This window comes from Dromaius novaehollandiae, chromosome 1 (genome assembly GCF_036370855.1).
Source record: "Dromaius novaehollandiae isolate bDroNov1 chromosome 1, bDroNov1.hap1, whole genome shotgun sequence".
NCBI classification, from domain to species: domain Eukaryota; kingdom Metazoa; phylum Chordata; class Aves; order Casuariiformes; family Dromaiidae; genus Dromaius; species Dromaius novaehollandiae.
In genome coordinates this window covers 24,797,146-24,811,431 of record NC_088098.1, presented here as the reverse complement: position 1 = coordinate 24,811,431, position 14,286 = coordinate 24,797,146, and the positions used below count along the sequence as shown (strand labels likewise).

Sequence of the window (14,286 nt, the reverse complement as noted above, 5' to 3'; positions counted from 1 at the left end):
ATTTATTAAAACAGTCCTTAAGTTGCAATTCCAGCCCTCCTTTCACCTTTTCAAAATGTCCTCTTGTAACTAAGAGCAGGCTTTTAGTCTATACCTTTATTATTCTTTTCTTTATTATACAAGATCATAAGCAAATCTATATCCTACCAGTACTAAATTTTTAAGCAAGTCTGGCAGGTTGCTTAAGTTTTTGTTGTTGCACATTTTTTATTTAAACATGTAGAAATGCCATGAAGGAGTATTTTTCTCCAATTTGCTGTACTTCACATTAGGATGAAACTTACAATACACCAATGTGAATCTGGATTTGTATATCCCATAATGCAAGAGTTAATCAGATTTCTAGATATTCATATTGAACAAACTCACTGTTTCCTTTGAGTGACACTAATAAACTGTACATGGTTGTTAGCATTCTTTGGATTAATTGAATGTAACTTTTAAAGTTGTTAATCCACTAATATAGATTTACCTTGAATAGCCTTATTGTAAGCTTTTAAAAGAGTCATTTGTTCTACCCTGGAACAAATTTAATGGATGATAATTTATTTATACCGTTGATCAGGAGCCAACACTGGAAGACTCCACTATGTTTTCTAAAATAACTAGTCCTATTAGAAGCATGATATTCATGGGAAAAAAAAAAAAAAAAAAAAAAAAAACAGGGCAAACGTTGTTTCTGAATTGTTAGAGAATAGAAAGAAAACATTTCTCCTTGATCTTTGTTCCTCTCCTTCATCAAAACAGTACAAACGTTGCAAAATTCTCAGGCAATGATTATGGAGACAATCTATTTCATGGGTAAAATTTATTCAACTTATATGATAAATACGATCACTTTTGAAATTATAAAATACTAAAATATCAGGGTTATTTTACCTGTGAGTTCCCTTTTTACAGGTAGAGTAGCTGGGCAAGAAGCATTTGTGAGACCCATATTAGCTGGTGCCATTCCCTGGTCACTGCTATATATATCCAAAATGCTGCTAGATAGCTTAAGGGGGAGGGGGAGGAAGGAAGAAGAACAAAAAGATTCAGAATAAGTTAAAGGCTTAAAAGATTAAAACATCATAAATACAAAGAGCAAACTTCTTTGAATATGAGTCTGATGTTCTTCAGTATGAGCTACATGTATGTGTCTAAAGGGAAAATTTGCCCTTATCTAGAATTAAGAAAAATTAAAAGTGAAGGGTCAAAGTCTGCTATTATTCCATGAGCAGATTTCTAACTGACATTCGTACGGGTTTCGTATGCAGAGTGATGACAAGATGTGGCCCCTAGTGTCTGTTTTTGAATTAGTTCTATAGCAGATTTTCCAATAGCAAGTTTACCACAACTGCACTTCACACATAAATTAAGTTGAAAGGAAAAATAACCTTGCTGGTCTCAAGCTACTCCCCAATGATTTTTTAACCACATCACCGATCTCTGAATTGGTACTTAAAACTGGGGGGGACAGAACATCAAAGAATAAGCTTTAATTAAAAGACCTGTGCTGTAGTCAGAATAGACAATATACATAACCTAATGGTTTTAATATGCATAACATATATAATCATGTATACCATTATCTTTATTTCCTTTCCAAAATGTATTATAACATTATTTAAACAAACCCACAGAATGTCCTGAGAGAGAAGTAAGGCTAAAGTATATCTCTGTGGATTCCAGACAATAGCCCAAGCCACTTACTTGAATAATTGTACACATCAAATATGATGTTTAAAATATATAAAGTTTAGTAATGAACAGTTCAGGCTCTGCTCAGTTTCTATGATTGTATAGCCAACCTCTTCATTGATCATATCTTACATATTGCTGTATGTTCGTGTGAAAACAACTGTATAAAAAGAGTCCAAGTTCAGTTTCACAAGCAAGGATATATAAGGGAATATGAATGCAAAGCAACATATTTTTGTGTTTTATGATGCATACAATCTTTGTGTAGAACAATTTTTTTCACTCTAGGACAGCAAACAAGGACTCGGATACTGAGGTTGGGTCAGCCTGGTCCAGTAAAAAGTAGAATACAGAAAAAAATATATCTGTAACAAAAGTAATATATCACAGCTGAGAGAACAAGGAGCAAAAGCAAAAAGCTTGTTCTAACTTTGACTGACAAGAAGAAAAGAAGAACTGATTAAGAAATTTGACAGAACATGCATTACTGAAACCTGGGGGGATCTTTAGCCTACAACTCATCTAGTTATTACTTATGTAAATAATGTTTGCTGTGGTCAGAAAAGCAGGGGATAGGTTAGACAATGTAATTATTTTTGTTAACAATGATCTTGAACTTTAACACATTCATTATGGACATATGCACTCTCTGCCAGTTTATGCATATGCACAATGCCAGTTTATGATGTATAGAATGATTTCAGCAATGTTTTGAAGTTGTATTTTCTGAAGTATTGCTCATAATGATGTTTGGTATGAACAAACTAAATTCATCCTAATCAGCAATGCGTATACTTGGCTTCTTAAAAGTAGTCATTTTCCAAGGGTGAGAAAAAATTATGGGTGAGACTACTGACTTCAGATATAAAAGTATCTATTGAAATTAGGAGTGAGTTAAGAAAGCTTTATTAAACGACAACACCAAGTTTTCTACTAAAGATAGAAGATGACTCCAGATAGATCCTATTACTGCTTCAGGGGTGAATTAAAGGTATGCCTCAGAAAGAAAAAGAAAAAAAAAACAGAAAAAGGAAATACCTAATAATCTATGTATACAATAAAAGAATGATATGCTTAGTGTGAAACTGTCCGATGGCAGTTTTTACCATATTTTTGTATTAAATCTGCAATTGTAAATAAGTTTTGTTTTCTGAGAGGAAAAAAAAACCATCTTTAGTACTAAATTATCTGAGAATCTAGTTTGCATTAAATTCTTATAATAACTCAGAATGGAATAAAACTGTCAAGACTCTTTTTGAATACACATGAATAATGTGCCCACTTTTTAAGTAATTTATGGAGACACCTATTCTTAAGACAACTGAGAATTCTTAAATACTATTAGAAATCACCGCGCCAAGTCAGTTTTGAAAATCTGCTTAAATATTTGATCTCTCAATGAAAATACTTTTTTAAAGAATGTTCGGAATTCAGTTGAGTATTACTCAAGAACAGGCTATGTTTAATATGTAGGATTTGAAAGCTAAGCACATTCCCACATTAAGCACCTTTGTTTCATTCCTGAGTAGTGAACTGACAAGTATTACAGTATTCACTACAGCTTTAACTTTGCATTTTCTTTGTTCCAGTGACAGCATAACTATATTGTAAGAGTTAACTCATATTAGCTTTAGACACATATTCAAGGACTTCCTACATTAATGTAAGTGAATCTGGCTTACTGAAATGATATGAAAACATAATTTTCATATTCAGCCCTGATTTAAAGACTTGAGAGTCAATGTGACTCCTATACTGATTTCTGTGAATTTTGGATCAAGCCATCATTTGGGTAGTCTACTGTTTTCATGAAACACTAGGAAACAGTAACCACAGAAAATAATATAATAATCTCATAAATAATCTAACAAATGAGAAACAGATCATGTTGTGTATGTTTCGCATAGTTGTGTAGGTGAGTTCACTGACTTGCATCAAACTGGTAATAGATGTTTTAATTTGTAAGGTTATCAGTACAATTGATGAAAAAAAATCAGAATCTCTAAATGACAGATTGAGATGAATGACACAAACACATGAGATATATTGATGATCTCTTCTACTTTTCAAGCAGTATACCATCTTTATTATCTAAATATAGTTAAATCTCTGTAGTCTCTTCACAAAGGCATGAATTAAAATGACAAGGCCCAACTACAAGAGAAAAAGGTTATGAAAATCCAATTAGAAGTCAATGAAAAAATAATACCAACAAGATACCTGAAAGTTCAAAAGCAGATAACGAGTCAAAACCACCTTTCTGATGACAGTCAGGGTGGGTAAACTCAACTGAAGGTTGCAGGCAGACATTTCAGCTGAATTAGATTGCACAGTTGATGAAGATGATTTCATCTAATTCAACTGACTTTGCCTGGAGTGATCAGAAGAATTCATATAATTCCTTCCAGTCAGCACAACTGCTGGAGCAGGACCATCCCACACACCTAAATCTCCAAGTGAACATCTGTCCATAGCTTATGTCTGGCTGAATTAATTCTTCCATCACGCAGCAAAAGGCACGAAATATTTTCCCAAAGCTCCCACATCATCTTTGTCTCACACAGATGGTCTCCAGCATTTTTCCCCTCATCATTCAGCAATTTTTATTAGTCATAGGAAAGCAGAGTCATAATTCCATGTGGATGATGAAAATGAAACCCAAGCCCATGTCATCCATCCACTGATGGTAACAATCTTACAAGCTCACTAATTAAAAAGATTACAAGTGTTAATCACCAAGCATGTCAAAAACAGCTTTCTGCCACTCCACTTGAGAGAAACCATAGTCTCATGTTAATTGTCTTAAATTATTCTCCAGAACTTGAACATCAGAGGACAAACCTATTCAAGAGCACTGTCACAAAAATCCAACAAACTTTGCCCTCATTCGTCTATCTGAAAGCACTAATCTCTGGGCTACAGAATTGTGTGCCTTCTTGCTCCATCTTTCTGTTTGAAGCTTTCTTTTGGCACAGATATGAAAAATATGACCACTTTAAATAATTCCTAGGTAAGCTACTCTTGGAGAATGGAGAACTGCAGGTTCCTCAAGTGACTTCCTCAAGTCTTTCATCATGTCAATCAGTGCACTGAACAATTGGATAACAAAATAAACAGCTTTTTCATCTGGCCATAGAAGAGACACATAAAAGAAGCTTCTTTTTTTCTCACCTACTTCCTGTCCTGGCTTAGGTTTCCTATCTCCCCTCAGCAATAGTCTAGGTGATTCTACTCAGTACAAAGGGAGTTGTTCCAGTCTCACTATAAAGTGCTTCTTTCTTCCTGAGCATTTAGTAGAAAACCCAAATATAAGGCATTACTGTAATGGCCTCTATGACGGATAAGTGGCTTCCTGGTGGATAGACCCATTAGTGATCTCACTTTGAGACACTGTCTTCATTCTCAGTTAGCTGGCACAGCATTTACGTGCTTATGGGAGGGCAAAGTGCTTATAAAGCATCAGTAAATTAGGCTACCTAGTTACAGTCACTTTGTTCCTACAGAAATGGTTACACATGGAAGAACCTGCTCTGCACTTGTGTGGTTGGAATAAGCCACAATTCAGAATCAGAAGTAATAGGTGGTGATTCATCTGACCTGTCTTGGACGCTTGCAATGAGCTGAATCACCCCTATTTCTTCTTATTGACTCTAAAGCAAGCCTCAGGTGACTGTTCCAGGCTTTGCACATGTACCTTCCATTTCTAAACGTCACCGTGCTTTTAATAAGAAAATTTCTGAATAAAGTCTTGTTTCAAAAATCATGTGAGAACAGGAAAGCAAACCAGACTAGATCTTTCTTGAAAAGTATTTGCCTTTCTGCTTATAAGGGAGTTAAATATACAGAGCCAAAAATTTAACAATATATGTTGTTGAAACTCTCTACCTGAATTTGCCCTGAGTTGATATCAAGCATGGAAAATTCCAAGGCACTCGCTTGCTAATGTTATACAGCACTGAGACAGACAGGTTCAGATAAAAATTGGTCAATTTTGCTGAGGTAAAGAAATGAGGTAAGAAACTTTTTTGTCTGTCAAAGCAGGGAGCTATTTTAGCAATGTAGACATCTGGGAAATAATTTTTAAATTACAAAATTAAAAAGTCTATCACAATACATTATACAAATTATGTGTCAAAATACATCTAGTCATTTTGATGTGCACTAAGACTCCATATACCATAACGCAATTTATTTCTTACAAAGCTATGTATGCAGCAGGGAAAGTTTTTGCAGTATTGTGGCTTCAAAGAGCTTTCAAGTCTACATTACAGGATAAATATATACATTGGCATGATCTCACAAGGAATCCAATGCAATCTGACTAAGAGTAAAAATCATATGTGTATGATAATGATCTTATTCAGTTATATAGCACTGTCAAACTTGATGAATCCCAAAGCACTTTAAAAATGTAACCAAGTATGCTGCGTCAGAAGCATGTGCTTGCTTTCAGTTTAGATGCGTATACCTGGTGGCTGATGTGGAAACATAGACATTTGGGTATGAAAATGTAGAAATCCTAGGAAAGAGTGTATTTATCCTCCAGTCACCATAAGGTGTATTGGTAAACATTTGTGCTGTTTCAGAGAAGTCCTTTTAAGTCACATCATTTTCAACCTTTCCATTCACTATATATACATATATTTATGTATGCATGTCTGAGAATTTAGATGCAAGTAGCTTGCAAGGGGCGAGCACACACATATTAAAAATTGCAGTCTATAATTAGTCATTTTTCCTGCTTCTAATATGCAACCAGCTTTGGACAAAAGATTAACAACCTTTAACATAGCAAATAGTCAAGTGGGAACAGCTAGTGACAATGCAGTACTGGAAGAGAATAATACTATATCTAATTAAAACTTCAAGAAGAATTAAGGAAAGCAGACTGTAATTAACCAAGTTAGCATTTGGCAAGGTCCGACACTCTTCCTTTTGTATAATGTGTCACAGTCTCTTTAATGCCTGTGTCAGAAGACTGGAACATGAGAATTTCCGTTCACGAGGCTCAATCCTGGAAGATGCTCAGCTTTGAAGCTTAGATCAATTAAAGGCATACTTTAGCTGAACAAGTGCCTGGCTTAAGCTGAGCAGCACCTTGCAGGATGTAGCATTCTCAGAAACACAGCTTGGCACCTTTGGGTGCTGTTGCTGGCGCTGTCCAATACAAGCACTGGAAAGGCCTTATCCTGAAGGGCTTGTTATATTTAATAATTGAGTCTGAACTGCTGTGTAGGCAAGCCTCTATGATAAAATATTGAGGGTTCATTTCTCAGATAGCTGGCAATGGACAACAATGTTCACAAAAAATTGGCAGTCTGTAGTACCAAGTCATGTTCTTTCTAAAGGAAAACATTATTAGGCCATGAAAACCCTCTCCTAATTTAGGGAAAGAATGTGATATTCCAGATCCCATAGCATGGTAGCTGTTAGTAAATATCATTTAATTTCAAGTGAAACACAAACCAAGAAACATTTCTGTATCTTTCAGGAACATATGAGAAAGATTATTAATAAGATAATAAAATACTGAGATGAGGAGTGCATGTGCCTAGTCACCTGTAGTCCCTAACAGTTATATGTAATTACAAAGTCTCCACTTAAATGATCAAATACTATTTTAACTCTTTTTCCATACTGCCTAATCTTTGTGCAACTTGTTTGTATTGCAGTTTGTATTGCAGTTTGTATTCAAGTCTGTCAGGATCATGGTTCTATCACAGTCAATATTGTGCAGACAGAAAATAACAGTTCAAAGTGTTGCAAAGTCAGCTAGCTTTTTCTTAATTTAAAAATTATGCTGACTGTGGTAATGCTCAGTCTAGACACAGAGGCCCAGGACTAGAAAGTATTTCCTGGGTATTGAGCTCAATTATCATAGCATTACATAATCCATTTCATAAACCAATCATGCTTTATCTTAAAATCAATTAGATTCTGAATCTCCAATATTTTTATTTGGAGTATGTTCCAGAATTTGAATGATCTTAAATGCCTGTTAAAAAGCCTTCTTTTCATTTCCATTCCTAAACAGGTTTTGTTTTGTTTTCGTGCTCCTTTAGCTTATATAGTTCATTTTCAGCCTCCCCATATGATTACTGTGAGTGGCCATAGCTCCCTTAAGCCTTTGTTTCTCAAAACTGAACAGGCCATGCTCTTTTAGACAGATGTTTCATGGTATGGGTAATCTGCACAGTCTGCTCTGTACTTTCCTGCTTTCAATTAATCTTTTGGAAAGATGGATGCCTTTAATCGTTTACAGCATTCTAAAAGTTTTCTTCCCACTGAATTCTGCAGTAGATATTTCCCTGTGTCTCCTGAAAATATCTCTCTTGATGGATTCTAAGATCATATTTATATCTTTTTTGCGTTCCCATCATTTTGATGGCTTATAGTCATCCTCTGAGCAACTAATATACCCAGATCTTTCTCTGTCATTGCCAATTAATGAGCTCTCAGCTTACTGCAGACATTCTTGTTATTAATATTTAAATGAATGACCTTGCACTCAGTACTATTACATTCCTTCCATTTATACTGTTCTGTCATCACAGTCATATAATTCTTCTTCTATGATATCCTGATCCTCCTTTGTATTGACAATGTTTTCTACTTTTTCTAGCTCAGTAAATTTGATCAGAACACACATATTTTTTGTACCAAGGTCAGTAATGAAAATATTAAATAAACTGAGGCTGAAGATTGATTCTTGACTCCAGCCATGTGCTTCTCTTTCAACAAAATCCTTGCCTTCTCTTTTGCCACCTCTTTACCCTGAAAAGAATCCTGCTCAGTTACCTTCTTGATAATCTCCATTGCTTTTTACTCCTCTATTCTCATAAAAGAAAGTTCAAATCAACAAACTCTGGATATGCAAGACCAGCTAGAAAGAATAATTCGAGTAGCAAATAGATCTCCATACCTCCAAAAGGATATCGCTAATCATTGAAGTGATGGAGGATATGCACATTTGTGAAGAACAGACGCCTTTCAAGTAAACTGTTATCTAGAATAGCTAAACCTAGGATAGCAAGGGTTTTTGAACCTAAAGTCTCTGGACTGTCCTGACATGTTCATGAGATAGCCCTCTTTCTCTTGAGAAACCTGGGATCAGGAACCTGTTGGTGGATGCTCCCTTCCAGCTACCATTTCTCCCAAGGTCTGCTAAGTTCTCCACTGTCACGTAACGGGCACAAGACCAGGTGTGTGATGAGAACAGCAAGATGCCCCTGGGAAAGGCAGACGTCAGAAGCAGGCTGTCTCTACAACAAGTCTTCATTCTGCCCAGATCTAGGAGGCTTCTGAAAAGAAACCAAGTGGGAAACAAGCTTCATGAATTGTTCTGCTAGGAGAAACTTCCTCTGCTATTCTCTTTCCAGGGTTGTTCCTAGGCAAGGAGTGGGCTGTGAGTATGAGAGGTTTGCATACCTAGTTCAGTCATGCACAAGGTCAAGAAGCATCGTAACAACTGCGGGCATGCAGCATACTAAATGTCTACACCCATACATTTTCCTAGAGAAACAAGCACACATCCAGAGTAGTTGATGTGCAGTACAGACACTTCTGAGGACCACTGGACCTACTACGCATGGTCAGATTGTCTGTACTGCACATCCAGACTTGGATAATGGGGAATCATCATCACATACTACCTTACTTGTCACAGGAAGAAACTATGCAGCTGCCTGACCCAAAAGGCTGGGTACTATTTCTGCAAGAGAAAATGTCTGTTGGTGGTTGATAAAAATTAGTACTTGTCCAGATCACATCCAGATTAAAGTGTTCACATATGAAATATTAGTATAATATCTTATTCTTGTCCACTCCTAAATATATCCCACTTAAATCATGTTATCTTTGGAACCTAATTGATAACGTTACTTCAAAGAATAGTTTTGTAAAATGAGGCTACTTCTGCATATTAGCCAAAAAATGTGTCAGCACCCATTGATTTAAATGTGGTCCTTGTTTATTCATTTCAGTTAAAAAGTCAAAGCAAGAATTTTACAAAGCTTTTGTGCTAGTGTCATTTGCATGCCAAATGTAGAAATTTAAAGTTGGAACCATGCTCACTGTTCATTTCATCTATCAAGTAAAATTCAGTTTGTTTAGTATCTATGTCACTGGGCTACAAAAAATAAAAAAGTGTTTAATTCCTTATCATTCCTTTGCTTCTTATTAAGCAACACCAGTAAACAAACTATTTTTCAGTCCTTAAAGTACATATATGAACATCAAAATATGCATTGAATTTGATCAATAAGTGAATTGGTCAATAGGTGTATAATAACGCAGGCATTGTAAGTACCTTTTCTAAATAGCAATATCCGGTATATCAGATGTTTCCAATTTTTGGCAGGGAGAAAACAGGAGTAGTTCTCATACCTTCAATGTGTGCCTTACTGAATTGTGTCTTTTCATCTAATTCAAAAGCACTTCAGCCAAGATGAACAATATTGTAGTTCAATGCAAGTCCTGCATTCAGAAGACTGGGGTTCAACCCCTGGATTTGTTTTAGAATTGTTATATTGCTTGGAGAAAGGTGAACAATAGAAACTGTGATGTTGTTTTTTCCTGTAAAGATGTTTACAATGTAAACTATCCAAAAAATATAGTATACTGTGTTTAGAATCTAGAAAAAGAGGGTCCCCTTCACAGCTAAAGGTTTTAGGTCCTGTTGTAATTAAAATACAAAATAATTATGACATTTTTGGAAATAAATGGTATAAATGGTCTTTAATACCAAGTAATAACCAAATATTTCAGTTCCTTTTTTTATTATCTAAAGAGAACAGCAGAAAAGCAAATGCTTCCCTTTTCAGACTTGTTTTGCTTAGAACAAATTGTATCTCCTTTTATATTTATCCTTAACACAGTTCATAATTACGCACTCCTCAACTGGGGACTTAATGTTCAGATATATTATATTACATTTTATATATTATGTATGAAAACTGGTTCATTTTTTGTCTTCAAATAATGATCATCAAGTTAGTTCATTATTCACCAGAGAAAAATGAACTCTGTTCCGATTCCCAGTTACAGTACATTCCTGCCCCAATCATATATAGAGAGTCCATTGTCTAGATAAATGTCTGGTCAAATACGACCAAGCAAAGGAACTTGCTGGAGAATCCACTTTTGCTAGAGCATTCTGTTCTTTTAGTTATGATCTTTTAATAATATGATTTTAGCTGTTCTTGGCTTTTCTGGTTACAAGGATAACTTAACAGATGTGGACAGTGAAGTGATGTTGTGATACTGCAAGAAGCCTGGTGGCAGCTAGAAATAAAAGGTCGCAGAAACACTGTTCCAATTGTCTCCAGGGTCTGAAACCTAAAGATGGCAATTTAAATAACACTGTTATCTGTTTTACAGCTATTATTTCACCAGTAACACCAGCTTATGCACTAATTCCTGGTCCCAAACAACTTCTTGCCTACCATCTGTAAATATGTATACCAGATCATTCAAATTCTGTTCCTGAACAAATGTCAGCACAAAAACTTCAAATAAGTGAAAAAAAGAGGCTGAGGGACAAGTATAAAGTAGAGTTATTGCAGAATATGAATATTGTGCTTTTTCTCTTAAATAGGGGTGGTAACAACTCTAATATTAGTATTTATATCATATCATAGACTTTATATAGTCTCTTACATTTTGTATATCACCTCAGTATCTGAAAACTTTTCAGTAAGGTATTTAATGATTTCTGTGATCTGGCGTGTTCAGATGGATTATCAAGTAACATGTAGAGTTTTGTTTTGATTTGAATTCCCTTCTGTACTAGCTTGACGTAGCCTTCTCTACTATCCGGCATCTCTACTGCAGCTCTCACTTTACTCTATGCAGAAAAGAAGACATGAGACATGTAGCAGCGGCTGTGTCGTTAGCCTTCAGGATAAGCTGGAATGTACTTGATGATCACAAACAGCAGGAATTTACTTGCAGATCCTGCAAGCTTAGAATTAGTGAGGACTGCCAAGACATTGAATGCATTTATTACCTGCCAACAAAGACAAACTGCAATATGGCAATACACACTAAAAATCCTTTCCATTTTCCATCAGCTCAGGATTTACTCCAAAATGCTAATCCTTCTATTTTTAGACACTGTGATTTGTTGGGTATTGGCGTTACCTATGGTACAGAAGCAATAAAGCTCTGTTTTTATAGCCTTCATTTGTATCTTTTGTTTGCCTGTCCCTAAGGGCTGTGATACATCCAACTGAATACAGACATCCTCAGGGAGGACTTCAGGATTTAAGTGACTGGTTTAGACTCCCCTTATACTTAAGGGAAGAAACAGATACTTCTTCAGTGTAACTCGTTTCATACTAAACATGACATCTAAAATCAGTCAGATAAATCGCAGGCTAAAACTGCCTCTTTATAGAAAATGGAGACGAGAAGAACTTAGAGTGAAGAGTTCAGGTGCAGATGAAGAAACTAGATGAAGGTAGTCTAAGATTAAATGAGAGGGATTCGACTCCATGTGTTAAGCTAAATGTTGATAATGTGTCAAGGTTGATTAAATGTATAGAAAGAATTGCTATTTGGCTATGTTACTAACTATTTGGGCATGTTACATGGATTTAGACACCTGCAGCTATGTAAAAATGGACCCATATTTCTTCTCCTGGACCAAACATATTTTATGCTGTATGCTATGAAGACCTTTACTACAGCATGAAGTAAATTGCAAACACTCGTTCCCAATCTATTTGGAGTAATTCAAGCATGCAAGAGGGCCACACATTGCCCATTTTGTTCAGAGATTGCTGCCTCAAACTACTATAGTGTGTAAAAGGCTGATGACAAACATTCATTTGGCATCTATATTACATTCAAAACAACAGTGGAAGTGATATCAGAAGACATCTCCACCTCGTACGCAAAACAGTTCTCAGGAGTTCTAAGTCTGTGCATTTCACTTTTTTGCAGCTGAAAGGTACAATTTCCTATCTAGTACCTTGTTTTACCAATCCTGAGATTAGCAGCTCATGATCCACATATAGTGCACATCCTTGCCTTTATACTATTGAAGAAAGACAAAGAAAATATTTGCTCACCAGTTTTATTTTTGAGGAGTCTATTATTTCCACAATAGCTACAGATTGCTCTTTTTCCTTCATTTTTCTTTTTCGTTAAACTTGTAGACAATACCAGGGAGTGCTAGGCAGAAGCTTATATACCCAGGTGAACTTTGATTCTTCCCTGGAGTTTAAGACTAATCTCGTGTAGAATGTGATTGACAAAGCATTTTCATTGATGATGTGCATTTTTTGCAAGTTACCCAACCTAAGCAAATGAGGTTGTTAATGTTTACACTGCCCTTCTCTGGAATGGTTTTGAACTTTAGCAGTTTTTATAAACTTTAAACAATTGCCATATGGCATCACTATTCACTGAATAAAACATACTCACATGATTATGCAGCAGGGGGCTGCCTAGTTCAGCAATACTATATGTACCCCTAATGGAACCTGCTTTTACTTCATGACTGAATAATCATAGCAATTATTAAATAAAATACTTAGGAGGATATCTACCTGAATTGCTTTTCTTCTGTATGATTTCTTGGAGTGGGACAGACAGCAATTTTGTAATCCATCCAAATACCAAATGGTAGCCATCAGTACTTGACAAATAATTAATACAAATACAAATTATTAATGCCGTGATGAGAAACTGTGACCTCAGAGACCTTGTAATAGCAGTGAGATTTTTCCAGACAGACAGCATTTTGCTTTTATCAATAAATACTGTCTGCATAAAATCAAATGCAGTGTTAACAGATATAATGAGAACTTTATACCAGCTGTAGTTAACAGAATCTTAAAAATTAGAGATGGAAAAGATCTATCCTGTTTTCTAGCCCATGCCTGTGCAACACAAGATTGTTTCAAATGTCAAAGTTGCTGACAAACAAAACAAAACCACCGGTCCACTGAGACTTTTCTTTAGCTGCTTTCTTGCAAGAATGACAGAGGTGAAGTATCCTGACAGACTTGACTCTGAACCGGAATGGTAGCAGATTGCCACCAGGCGTCTAATGGTTACAGAGCCTCTTTGCTCCAGCTTCTACGGAAATGCTTCTGAAAGGTTTGCACCAGAACAAAAGACAACTCTGGATCTTTTGAAATGTTCAAAACATGAAATTCTTGTTTTCTGGCCTGTCACACCCAGCAATGTGCAGGAGAAGGCTACATCCTTGCAGAATGTTAATATCCTCTTATTTTATTCTCATTCTGAACCAGTCAATCTTCTAATGCTTCTGATATAAGTTTTAGTGGACTCCATGTCAAATGGAAGACATTATCCCAGTAGCTGCACACTGATTTTCTGAGCTACAGCAGTTATTTCCAAATGAAGGTATTAGTAAAACAGCAACCCTCTTCGCAAGAGATCACTGGTAAATTTCAGAGTTTTCTGGTGTCCTACAGCCTTAGGACTATATACATATATTAACACAACAAAACACTGTTTAGTAACAATTAAAGGTTTCACTAGGTTACACACTGTCAACTCCAAACTTGAAAAACATGGAAAGCTTATTTTTTAACTCTGCTCTTTTCTGGCTCCTTTCACTGTAACTGATGCTCT

The 14,286-nt window shown here is 35.7% G+C and overlaps 1 protein-coding gene across 1 annotated transcript in view; it reads right to left on the bottom strand.

The window, feature by feature from the left end:
- Positions 1-14,286, bottom strand: part of TFEC (transcription factor EC) — a 92,408-nt gene that overhangs the window by 15,280 nt on the left and 62,842 nt on the right. Inside the window, exon 4 of the mRNA XM_064507499.1 lies at positions 880-994. Coding sequence (XP_064363569.1) covers positions 880-994 — 115 coding nt within the window. The remainder of the gene's footprint in view (positions 1-879; positions 995-14,286) is intronic.